The sequence below is a fragment of the Chelmon rostratus genome, chromosome 15, assembly GCF_017976325.1.
Source record: "Chelmon rostratus isolate fCheRos1 chromosome 15, fCheRos1.pri, whole genome shotgun sequence".
Taxonomy (NCBI): Eukaryota; Metazoa; Chordata; class Actinopteri; order Chaetodontiformes; family Chaetodontidae; genus Chelmon; species Chelmon rostratus.
Genome location: NC_055672.1, coordinates 4364758 through 4377642, shown reverse-complemented (window position 1 = coordinate 4377642; position 12885 = coordinate 4364758). Strand labels below are relative to the sequence as shown.

The 12885-nt window shown below is 41.0% G+C and overlaps 2 protein-coding genes across 2 annotated transcripts; one reads left to right on the top strand and one right to left on the bottom strand.

Annotated features, from left to right (window-relative positions):
• Positions 1–6301: 6301 nt before the first annotated feature.
• On the bottom strand, positions 6302–7686 carry LOC121618468 (G-protein coupled receptor 151). The gene is given in 3 exon segments (XM_041953986.1): positions 6302–7591; positions 7593–7629; positions 7682–7686. Coding segments are annotated over 3 exon segments (1332 nt in total).
• Positions 7687–10284: 2598 nt separating this feature from the next.
• LOC121618776 lies at positions 10285–12393 on the top strand. Its single transcript, XM_041954375.1, has 2 exons — positions 10285–10953; positions 11335–12393. Exons 1-2 carry the CDS (start codon positions 10444–10446, stop codon positions 11806–11808), a joined length of 984 nt encoding a protein of 327 aa, XP_041810309.1. The 5' UTR covers positions 10285–10443; the 3' UTR covers positions 11809–12393.
• Positions 12394–12885: the final 492 nt, after the last annotated feature.

Below are 12885 nucleotides of genomic sequence, written 5' to 3'. Positions count from 1 at the left end.
TGCACATTTGTAACTGAAAGTGAAAGATGTTATAAAAAAATTGCACTGTGGGAAGTGCAGGATCCAGGAGTTTTGGAGTTTGATCCATATTAGGGACTTGGACGTCTCTTGGACGTTCTTCAGCTTTATGAAGGTCTAATTACTAAAATACTGGAGAACCTTGCAATATTTTCAACCTCAACTCTCTACAGAATTTCGAGGAACATCCCAGCTTGTTTTATCTTGTGGGCATCTTTGGTGCTCGGAGCTCATCGCTCTGTACGTTCTGCACTGCACTTCCCAGACATCACCTGTCAATCAAATGTGGGTGGTACTTGTTTGTGACATCTCCTGTCATGCTTTTGTTTTTGTTGTTTCTGCATCTAGGTGGTGCTTCTGTCTTTGTCTGTTCAGCCTTGGGTGCCATTACTTTTAATGTCTTCTTTTTTGCTGATTTGTAAATGTAAAGCTGCCACAGGATTTTTCCCAGGAAGCTGTTTGGAAAAGTAAATGTGAACAGGCTGAATTACTGTTGTGATCACTCTGCTGCATGAAGTAGGAAACCAAAGATGTGTTTGTATGAAAATGTGATGATCCGAGGTTATTATCATAACGATTCCGTCTTTTAATTATGTGATTAAAGCTCTGCTCATATTTGGCCTGCAGTCCAGACATGGACAGTTAATTATTATAATTAATTAGGGTTATTGTATTTCTTTTGTTGTCTGTCAGTGATAAGAAAAATCTAAAAATGAAGCTGAATCACCGTGATGACACAGTGATCCAGACCTGAAACTGACCAGAAACCTTCAATGACATTCTTAGGAATATGAAAATCACTTTAGAGCAATGCTAAACAATACTTAGATATATTTATTTGGTAAAAACTCTCCATGCAGCTCAGAGGAAATACTAAAACTATTAGTGAGTCCTATTTGACCCAAGTCTGCTTCAAACCTTTCATATGTTGCAGGGCAAACCTTCTTCAGCAGGAAGGAGGATAGAAATAAAGCCACAGTGAGAGCCTGAGGCGGTAGCAACAATCCATCACGGTTGAGTGGGGAGAAAAAACACCATGTACGCCTCAACAAGAGAGCAGGACTGTACAGCACATTCCTAAGAAACACTGGCATTCAATACACACAGCACACATGTTTCAGCTCAGGCTTTAGTGTTGGTTCAGTTTGGCAGTATTCAATTCATTTATTGAAGTATAAGTACTAATACCATACAGTCCTGCAAGTAAAAATCTGCAATTATAATCAGGAAACTGTACTTAAAGCATTAAAAGAGATTTTAAAAGCTCTTTGCAGGTGAAAACATATTAAATTACACTTTTTGAACAATGTACTGAGTACACTTTGTGTTATTTTTGTCGCCTTCAAATATACTTAAGTGTACTCAAGTAGTCCTTGTGTACCTCTTGAGTAATACTTGAGTGTACTTGAAGTGTAAATAGTTGCTAAATTGGCTCAACTTCTCTACACCTAAATATACTTCAAATGAAGTGAAATTAAAGCACACTTTAATTAAGCTGCTAACAGTGTTTTACAAAGGACTTGAAATAAAACTGTTCACTTGCACTTTTATAAGTACTTTGACATACCACTTTAAGTATTTGAGAATTAGTATATTCATTTTTAATATGCTTCAGCAGAACTTAATGACATCTATTTAGAAGTACACTTTTTAAAAGTATGTGTCAAACATACTTTAAATTAAACACAAAAGATAAAAGTACCTGTATACACTATATACACTAGTATAGTTTATTAGAAATACAGTAACTAAATCTGTCAGATAAATGCAGTCGAGTGAAAAATACAATGTTTCCTCTGAACTGTAGTGGAGTAGGAAAAGAAAATACTAATACTAAAGTACAAGTAGCTCGAGTTTGTACAGAAGCACTTGATTAAACGTATTTAATCACATTCTGCCACTGCATTTTGGTGTGGCTGAAATCATTTTTCAGCTCTCCCTGTTCATCATAGGTGTACATCAACATGAACTTGTGGGTGTGAGTGAGTTCAGAGTTTGGTTAAAGCTCATTAGCTCAGTCTTAGAGCAGACATGGCTAACCCCTCCTTTCTTTAACAATGATTTTTTTCCAGCATTTCCACTTTATTTGTGATATTGACGGCTGGAGAGAGGCAACGAGGGGGCCTCAGGCTGGAATCAAACCTGGGCCGCTGCATTAAGGACTCTACCAGGTGAGCCACAGGGTGCCCTCCAGACATGACTGACCCTTGACCAACATACCAGGAAGCTCACTGACTGCATGAATGAGGAATGTGATGGCTTTCACTGATGTTTTGAACTATGTGCATGCTCGAGAGAGTTCTTCCTCCTCTGTAAGGCATACATGTGACAGAGGGAGTAAGGGCCCTTATTGACTTTATCCCCCAAAGGCAGTTTAATTTCTTTTATGCCAGCATTATGTTTAAATAGCCAAATGAACCATCAACCAGCACTGTGGCTGCATTACACAGCATTACATAACATGCATCATCATTGCTGCTTAGACACTGGGATAATGGATATTTCTACATACTGCCCCTCTGAGAGCATTGAAAAGCTCATAAAATCATTGCAAACAGTTCCTCTATGTTTGGTCGCTGGTTTCTTTCAATCCAAACACAGCTGTATGGTTCATGTGGAGTCAGCAAGGAGACAGCTGACTTGTCACAAATCGCTCTGGGTTATGAGAGAGTGTCTCAACCTCGATCCTCTGCTGAGTGCATAAAGGTTGTGTCTGCCTGATCTGTGAGTACCTGGTCCAGGTCCTGGATAGCTCAGACATGCATCAACACCATCGGGGTTAGAGGCTAGATCTCTATCTGGGTTTTTAGTCGATAAAGGCAGCAGTGGAGAAAAGTGTAAGGATAAATATTGATGTTTTATATCAAAGAAGCTGAGCAGCACTGAGGAGCCTGCAGGGCAACTAGTTCCCCTTATGGACAGTAACTCTTACTTAAATCAACAATAACAAAAATATAGCACATAAGGAGGTTGGGGTGGTGCAGGGAGCATATCAGCAGCGCAGTGGTGGAATGTGCATTTACTCAAGTATTGTGCAAAGGTACAAATTTGAGGTACTTGTACTTTGCATTGAGTATTTTCTTTTTATGCCACTTTCCACTACAATTCCAAGGGAAATGCTGTACTTTTTTTCTGCACGATACAGCAGTGAATCACAGCACTCTGAATGGGATTATTCTGCTTAACGAGTGTTATTTTTTATGCTTGAGCACATTTTGTTGCTAATATTTCAGTATTTGAATTGAACTCAGTGCACCTGTTCCTTTGTTTTAGTGCATCACTGCTAAACTTTTCAGTGGTTTTGATCACAAAAGTAAAGCAAAAAACAAAGCTAAATACCAGCCAGTGAACACTTGTTGCAGGTTTGTATTGTTATTTAATTCATTGTACTCCACTGCTTAGACGTGCACTGCACATATCTTGGCTTCTAATGCTGAGGACTGCCCTCGTTAAAATCTCTCAACCACCAAATGAGAAATACTCGACTTTTTCCTCATAAACCTACAAAGAGAAATAAACCCCTCTCTGCTCTCTCACTTCAAGAACTCACAACTGTCTCATATCTACTCCCTCTACTAGGAACTTTTCTCCCAGCCTGGACTCTCTGCTATCGTCAATACACACTGCTGTCTCATCAGTTTGAGACCTGAGTGTCTTTAAGTCTTCCTGAGTCCATGTATTAATCTGCTTTATCCAATCATGTGTTCACAAAGTGGTGAAGCTCGCTCCATCCTCGCTGTGAACCACTGAGCCTTTCCAGGATGATTCAGACCCAATCATGATGCTATCACCTGTTACCAATCAACCTGTTTACCTGTGGAATGATCCAAACAGGTGTTTTTGGAGCGTTCCACATCTTTCCCAGTCTTTTGTTGCACCTGTCCCAAGTTGTTTGAAACATGTTGCTGCATCAGATTCAGAATAAGCAGATATTTACAAAAATCAATGAAGCCGATGAGGTCAAACATTAAATATATTGTCTTTGTGCTGTTCTCTATTGATTTTATGTAAAAAAAAAAAAAAAAAAAAAAAATAATTAACAGGTTATCACGTTCATTTTGATTTGATTTGATTTGTCCATTAAAGCAACTCTTTGATTGGCTGAACAGAGAGTCGGTTCTTCAGCGTCGTCTCCTCCTGTGATGGAGAACGTTAAAAATATAGTGAATCATAAAATGAAAAACCAGGTGACCTGAGGGCAGACATTTGGAGACATGGTCTATTGTCAATGAATAAATTATGTGCAGGAGCACAATCAAGCTGAAGAGCTTGTTTTTTTTTTCTCTTCAACCTGTAACCTTTCTTTTCACTCAGGCAGACTAAAATGTCAAATCGTCTGGGGCGTCGGAGCCACAGGCGGCCGCTGCTTTACTGGTAAACACACAGACGACTAAAAGCAGGCTTCTTTTCACGTCCACTGAAAGGTTAGACTGCTGACGCGGGTCATGTGGGGTGGAGGGGGCATCTCTCCATCCATATATATGACACCAAAGCCTACAACGTCTACATGAAGGAATACCTTTTGTAAGTATCTAACAGGTCTTAATTTCTCATTTTAACTGTGTAAAATGTGAATAAACTGTTTTTACGACACAAGAAATCAAAATGAGCTCCTACTTCAAACTGTAATAAAGGCTTCAGTGATGCCTCAGAAACATTTATGTGATTCTCTTTGTACTTTTATTCATATTATCTAACTTTATCATGCTGAAAGTAACTGTGACCAGAAAAAGAAAGTTTACTTTAACCGTCCATATCGGTAAACATATAATACTTTTTTCATAATAACACATTATAATATAGTTAAATGCAGATAAGAGAACATCTTTAATTGTTTATCAATGTGCTGGTTTTGAACCTTCATAGGTAACATTTTGTTTAAAGTCTCACATATTTGGCATTTAAAAGCACTTAATGCACTTAATAAATGATTTATGACACACTATAATGTAGTATTTATATGACGTATAGCTGCGTACAACTACTTGTAGTGTGTTGTGAACATGTGTTAAATGTTAATATGTTGCTTATAAATGATGAATAGGGGGACTTAAAGTAAAGTGTTACCCAATCAGAACTTCTCCCATGTGACATGTTTTATATCATAACTGTGTCATTCATCCAGGCAAAGTTAAAACTGTTGACATCTGCATCCATAAACACATAAAAATACTTCTCATCTGCATACAACTACATGATATTGTGGTGTACTAAACGCTTTATAAATGTTTCTATACTATAAGCACATGTACTCAAGTACAATTTTGCGGTACTTGTACTTTATATGAGTATTTCCATTGTATGCTACTTTATACTCTTTATACTTCAAATGGTGTACTTTTTATTGGGCTAACATCATTTATTTGCTAACATCAGTTACTAGTTACCTTGCAAATTCAGATTACTCTAACACCACAAAATATAACCAGCAAATAGATCTGACTTAGTATTATAGGTTAAGATAAGATGATAAGTGATAAAAACATGAATGCATCAATAATCATAATCCAGTGATATGTAAATGACTCCAGAATGGGCCATTCTTCATGATGAGTTCTTTACTTTAGGACTGTACGTACGATCTGATGCTATTGCTTTTCTACTTTTACTTTACTTTTAAATTGAATTGTTTTCTATAGCAAAGTATTTTTATTGTGTGGTATTGTTGCTTTCACTTGAGTTACGTCACGTCTTGTTAAAACTGCCAAAATGCTGCTTTCACTGAAATATGATGACTGATTTGACCTAGTACATGCAGCTGGATTAGTTGTGAATTTAATATGGAGAAATGATCTCTGTTTGCACTGTGTATGTCACCTCCTAACCTTCTGAATTAAATTGAGAGATTTGATTGTCGAATTGTATTTTATCCGTGATTAAGGTGACCTGAGTATTTCATAGCCTTTGGCGGAAAAAAAACAAACCCGCAGCAGTCCATATTTGAGAATGTTTAATATTCACGTTTTTCATCACACGTACAATCACAACAAACCCCTTGATGCTTGATATTTGTACAAAGTTCCGCTAATAAAGGTGTTATTCTACTTGACAGCGCAGCAATGCTGCAGGCAAGAACACATATCCAAAATATAGAGTAGAAGCATGTGTAACACCAAAACATGATAGTGTACAAGTTTATTTTACATCTAATCAAGCTCACGACAGCAAACCGGCCACAACAGCCGTTCAACGAGGGTCTGCACTGTGGGTCAAACACATTAGAAACCAGCTGAGAACAAGATGAACTCTTCTGCTAAAAAAAGACACTTTCACATCTGATTCACTACAACATTTTCTCCTCTCTCTCCCACGGAACCGGGTCCTGCTCCTCCTCCACCTGCGTATTCCTGCGCCCCGTCCAAAAGTGCTCCACGTCCGGGAAGGTCTTCTCCTTGTCCGGTGAGACCGCGTTGGCGACGGCGTTGGCTCCGACTTCTGCTCCGTTCCCCTCCGTTTTTGGACACTTGATGCTTGGGACGCGCTTTGAGCCTCTGCAGGTCGCGATGAACCAGATGGTGATCAGTCCTTGGCGCACGTCGTCGTACATGGTCATCAAGATCACCGGAGAGAGAGAGCTGCATGCGTAAAGGAGGACTTGCGCAAAGATGATCAAACCCACGGGAGGTTTGTTGTACCCAAGCCTGATCCAGGTGAAAGTCCCCCACTCTGGGAGCAGCATGAGCCCGAGGGCGCCGCTCAGACACAGTAAAACCAGGGTAACCTTGCTCTGGTGCTGCGGGCTGGGTGCGTGATTCACCGCAGAGTGCAACGTTTTTGTGTAGTAGGCAAGTGTGAAGATGACCGGCGCCACAAAGGTCGCAGTTGGATAAATCTTGTAGAACAAACTCATGAAGTCAGACGCACACACTGGCATTTGAGAGACGCACACAGCCTCGCGGCCATGCTGCACCAAAGAGGCGAAAAGCATCTGAGGAATCGGAAACATCATCGACACAATCCAAATGAACGCCAGGGCTCCGTGAATCCACGTCGGGCTGTACAGGGACCCCGCTGCGGTGCTGGGGACCAAAGTGTGTTTGGCTCTGGTGGTGACTGCAAGGATTAAAGTTTTTGCAACCACACACGAGTGCTGGAACCAGTCCGTGGTGCTGCAGACAAAACTCCCCAAGGTCCAGGTCTGCTTGTAGTAGGTGACGGCGCGCACGGGGGCGCAAAGCAGCAGGATCACCAAGTCCGTGGAGGCCAGAGAGGCGAGGAGCGCTTTCACCTCAGAGCCCTTCCCGTTTCTAAAGTCACGGATGAAAATCAGCAAAACGAGCAAATTCCCAACCGCACCGGACACGCAGATCCCTATCAGGATGACGGGCATGGCGGTCCTTGTTTCCTCCCGCTGGAGAAGTTGAACTCCTCCAACAAAATCAAAAAAGGAAACATTTGCAGGTCGATCAATATCCATCTCTCCCCTTGTGACTTTAAAGTTCGAGCTCCTTCAAGTAAAAAAAAAAAAAAAAAAGTCAAGAAATGAAGTGAAATAGTTTTGTGTTCCACTTTTTCTCCTGGAGCGGAAGAGGCGGTGGAGCTGTCCAGCGCGCCGCGGTGCTGAAGCGCTCTGAATGGGGTCGTGATCGCATCAGCGAGTGGGTGAGCAGGCTGGCAGGTAGGCTATTTCAAGTGCTGCCATTTAGCATCGTCAAGCACTCACGTCATTTTAGCAGTGTGGCTCCAGGCTGCAGCCAGCCCAAATGTTAGCGCAGCGTGATGAGATTTACATCTGAAACCACAGAGGGATCCCGGCTGGCGTGGCGTGTCAGAAATCTGCCAGAAAACAGACAACACACACAGGATCTTCTGGATTAAAAACACAAATGCAACATGTAAAAAAAAGGCAACAGAGGTGCGGGTTTTACTGGAAACAAATACTGACACTCTGTGCCACCATATGAAATATTCAAATAATAATCAAATCATGTAATGGATTACAAAAAAGGCATGCAACCACTTAACATCCCTTGCATGCATTTTAAAATGTCTTGATCTCGACTCAATACAATCAAACTACCATAAATAAAAAGTGAAGATCTATCTCTCAATTTGCTGAATTCAAATGGCTCAAATTTCCTAAACCTTGTAAAACTATCCGAACTTCAATCCTGACCTGAACGTCCATTCTGAGGCAGACCGAGAAGAAAAACAACATTTAAGGATAGACTTTTGTCTACTGGCTCTTTATTCTGTCCATATCCAAAACATTTAAAGCAGCTTTAAAGTGCTTTTAAAGTGACACCATGTCACTTTTTTAAAGAGGTTTTTTGTTGTTGTTTCTCTCTTAAACAAAATGTTGAACTCACGTCATAAAACACACATTTGCTCAGTTCATTACACACAGAGGTTTTTTGCTGTTAGAGCCTTACGTGGTCTGGTATGACCACTAGCTGATAGCAGCTAAACCTCTGAGACATATTGTTGTGTAACCAGCCTTTCTGACTCGCTCTGATGACTTTCTCTGCTTGTGTAGCATACTGATGCAGTGTTTTTTATTATCCAGAACCTTCCAATCGTGCCCACAGCGGCTGCTGTTCAGCAAACGTTACAGTGAAATTAACTTGATTCAGACTTTTTTCAAGGGAATTTTGCTGGTACCATTTTCAAATAAAGCACCATATAAGTAAACTGGCAATACATCATTTATTGCCAACTTATGGGCGCTTTGTCAGGACCCCTCAGTGTCACTTTTAAAGGCAATGGATTCCCATTTTAGCATCATTTTTCAACAAGTAGGTCTTCATGGTCAAGCTAACAATTAAAAAAAACAAAACAACGGCCAGTTACGCTTTCAAAATAAAGCTCTCTGAGAACAACACTAAACACATGGTTAACGCTGTGGAACGGTCCACTTTCTTTACTTTCAGGCAACAAAACTCCTTGGTTATATGGAGGAAAATTTCATGGTTTTGGCTTTAAGTTTGGTGTGTTCGTTACGCATGTTTCACACATTAAGCTCTGTATGTTTCTGCACAAAACACCTTCACTTTCAGTGAAGAGAGAGTCACCCAGCTTCCTCCAAATGTTTTCTCTTTATATGATCTCATTCGACGAGTTGAGAGCGCACGCCTCGATCTGAAAAATGAAGACTGTATTAGAACATTGTTTTAAATCATGACGCCTGTTTTGTCTTTTCAGACAGCAGTTTCATCAGCCAGGAAGATCTCGCCAATGAACTGTTCGACTGTGTAACCGTCTGTGAAACAGCTGCAGAGAATCTGGGACAGCATCCATTAAAACCCTTTAAAAATGACTCACTAACTTTTATCCGTTTACTGCAGATGATGAGTAATTTGTTCATGGAACACGAACATTTATGTATTTTTAGTTTTTAGTTTTATCACAAAACTGAAAGTCGGGATGCACAGATCCAGCTTTTCCCTCCAAACACACAGAATCTGAAACCTCAGTTTGGAGTATCTGCTGAAACAGATCTGAGTTAGCAACCTGCTACAACCAAAGAAATGCACCTGAGCGTGGAGCCATTGAATTTTTATCACGGCTCTGGCAAAGAAACTGTATTTAATGTTGATCACGTCATGGCCGACAGTAGAACTGCTTCATAAGTTCAGTGTAGAGATCACAAATAAATATGAATTAGACCACATTGTGTCTGGTTTGACTTGAGGTGCTCACATAGTGATTCACTGATCAAAATATGAAACAAAATGATAATTTAGGCTCATTATCAGTCTGATACAGTGACTCGAATGCGTAAGTACAGGAAGCATGAAGCACCACAGAGCGAGGTGTGTTTACTTGTCTTGAAGAGCATCCGGATGATGGAGGGGAGGGAGCGGGGTGGGGGTCGTATGTGGAGAGGTGAGGGTGCCCACTCAAATGCTGTCACCTCCTCTAAGAGGGCTGGTTGCTAAGAGACGGGAGCCACCATCACAGTATGGGGTTAGGAAGACGTGAGGCATGATGAAGTAGTGTGAGATATGGATGGATAGAGAGGCTTTTTAAGTGACTCTGGAGCCTCAGATCTAATGAATGAACAGTTGCATAGTGTCGGTGTGGAGGGGGAAAAGGCTCTGGTGGTATTTAGAGAGATGATATAATAGCACGAGCAGGAGCGTTGCTCTCACAGCGTGCAGTAATCAGAGATAATTGATATGTTGTGGACTGTGCAAGGCTTAATCTGCTCCCACTGATTTCACCTCTGAAAATGTGAATCTAGCACTCAAATGTGCCTTCGGCTATGTACACACGTAGCCGGGTATTTTTAAAAACGAACATTTCCGCCCCTCCGTTTATAAAAAAAAACGTATCCACACGACCCCGTTTCTGAAAAAATTCCCTTCCACACATAACCGAACATCTGCGTTTTCAATAAGCACTCCAGACCTGTAGATGGCATTATTTCCCCAAATCACATATAATTAGCCCTCTGTTGACGTCACTTCCTCCTAAACATCAAACATGGCACCAAGCTCGTTTGTTTGGACAGATTCGGAGACGGAATTGCTTTTAAACACGATTTTGGAGTACAAACTTCAAAAAACGCAAGAAAACATTGACTGGGAATCGTGTCAAAGCAAATATTTGGATATATTGGCCCTGTTTTTGGAGCACTATCCCGCAGAGAGTAGCAATGATTTCCCTCATGAAAGGGGCGAGCTAACGCGGAGTATCCTGACCACTAAAATCAAGGCTGTGAGGAGTAAATATCGGTTGGCTGTGGACAACGGACGCAGAAGCGGCTTTGGGAGAGTCGTTCTTCTCTACTTCGAGTTGTGTGAACAAATATGGGGTGGTTCCCCAGCAACGACAACCATGTCGTCTGGCATAGAGACGAATGATTTGAATGATGGCCCTCCTGTTCCCTCCCCTACTGAATCCTCGTCCACCGTGGACCCATCCGATACCACTTCAGACACGGAGCAGGAGAGCAGTGTGACGTCAGTGAAGGAAAGAAGACACTTGTTGCAGGTAGGCCAACACAGTATTTGCAGTTTTGTCTCTTTTGCAGTTAATTAGGCTAAATATAGTTTACAAACACACCTCGCCATCGTTCATAGGCTACATAACTTTGTTTAACAGTGACCATAACAAAAGGAATAACTTTTCAAACATCGTGTTATCTATTAGATGAATGGTTCAGGCTCGGCTACAGGCTTGACTGGTTATTCGTATCTTTGGGGCCAGCAATGGAACTAGAATCTGAACTGGTGTATATCAATCATAGAAATTAATTTCTATGTTTATCAACAATATGGCTGCGTAGATCCCTGTGACACCCATCAAACGAGCCCAGTAGTTGCACTGAAATAGCCATTCTAATATGAACATTTTTAATTTTCTTCTTTAAAGGAAAGACTGAATGGACATCGGCACAGCCGATTGAGAAGAAAGCTGCCTGCGGAGAACCAGTGGCTTAATGCAGTGGAGGAGGACCAGCGTGTTAAGAAGAGACTGGTAGAGTTTTTGGAGACGTCAGAGAAGCAAGCTTCCGATAACTTCGCTAGACTTTCAGAGACACTTAACATGTTGACTACAACCGTGTCAGAAGGTTTTAGTGTCCTTAGACAAGTCATTCAGCCTCCACCCCCTCAGCCATCACACTACATGCCATACGGAGTAAGAGGGCACATGTCACACTCCCCATATACACAATCGGCACATCCCAATCAAGCTTTTCAGTCATTATCAAACAACCCACCTCTTGTCAGAGGAACACAGCAGAATGCAGGTAGCACACAAGATGCTGCTCATGCCAGCCCAACTGCTGACACACGGCTCACAGGGTTTTCTTACACTCAAGCTCTTTTCAGTGATGAGTATTGATCATATTTTATATTTTCTTGTGAACATGTTCATCACATGTTCTTGTGATGAATATGAAGTTTACAGTTGGTTACAGGAGCTCAATTTAAGTTACTTTTTTGCATTTAAGATGCAAAGTTCTATTCTGTAGCATGGTTTTAAAGGCATTGTTCTTTGCTGTTTCTAAGCGTACCAAGTATGACACAAGGCAATATTGATTTTCTACATTTGTATTTCTGCAGCAATGCTGATGGCAGCAGCTCTCATACTGTACATACAATATGTGAAGTAATATCAGCCACAGAGAGAAATGAAACGGGTCATAAAAAGAAAAGATTGTGAGGAACGAAGGGAAACATCCTTCAACAGAATTTTCAGTTTACTTTCATTGGAATATTAAGCTCTTATTTGCTTTATGTAAAGAGTAATTTTGCACACCAAAAGTTCAGTGACAAGTGCAATATTTGTTTTGACAAGTGCAATTTTTTTTTCAAAACTAGGATTTCTATTTTCAAGAAATGTGTGCACAACCGTGCAAAATGTGAACATATGAGGTGCTGTTATCAAGAATAAAAGAAAAATTATGCCACTTGGCAGTTAAACAGCTTTGAAGAGTTTTGCTTGCTTTTATTTTTTAACATTGTCCCCTTTATGGATCCAGGTACTGGGTTAGGACTCTCCTGACCCTCTTCCCTTCAGCCGTCAAACTGTCTCCTCTGACAGCAACTGGTTCGGAGTCTGGCTGGTTGTCCCTGTTATGGCGAATGGCTTCAGTAACATAGTTGTCATCTATTGTGTCTTTGGAGGCTTCGCAGTAATTATGCAAAACAAAACATGCATAAATGACAAAGGGCAGGTCATGTAGATTAATATCCATTGCTCTCTTCAAAGCTCCAAAACGGGCCTTTAGCCTCCCAAAGGCACATTCTATTACCATGCGTGCCCTGCACAAAGACAGTCCAAAATACTGTTCCTGAACTGTGCTTCCTCCATTGGCATATTCCTTCATTAGATATGGCAGTAATGGGTATGCAGGGTCACCCAAAATGTAAACTGGAATGGGTGCTTCATTGTCAACAATTTGTTTCGGGCAAGGAG

Excerpts from the sequence above, each read along its gene's own strand:
- LOC121618776 (XM_041954375.1), top strand. The coding sequence starts at position 10,444 with ATGGCACCAAGCTCGTTTGTTTGGACAGATTCGGAGACGGAATTGCTT. Across the intron at positions 10,954-11,334 it reads AAAGAAGACACTTGTTGCAG|GAAAGACTGAATGGACATCG; the intron begins GTAGGCCAACAC and ends TCTTCTTTAAAG.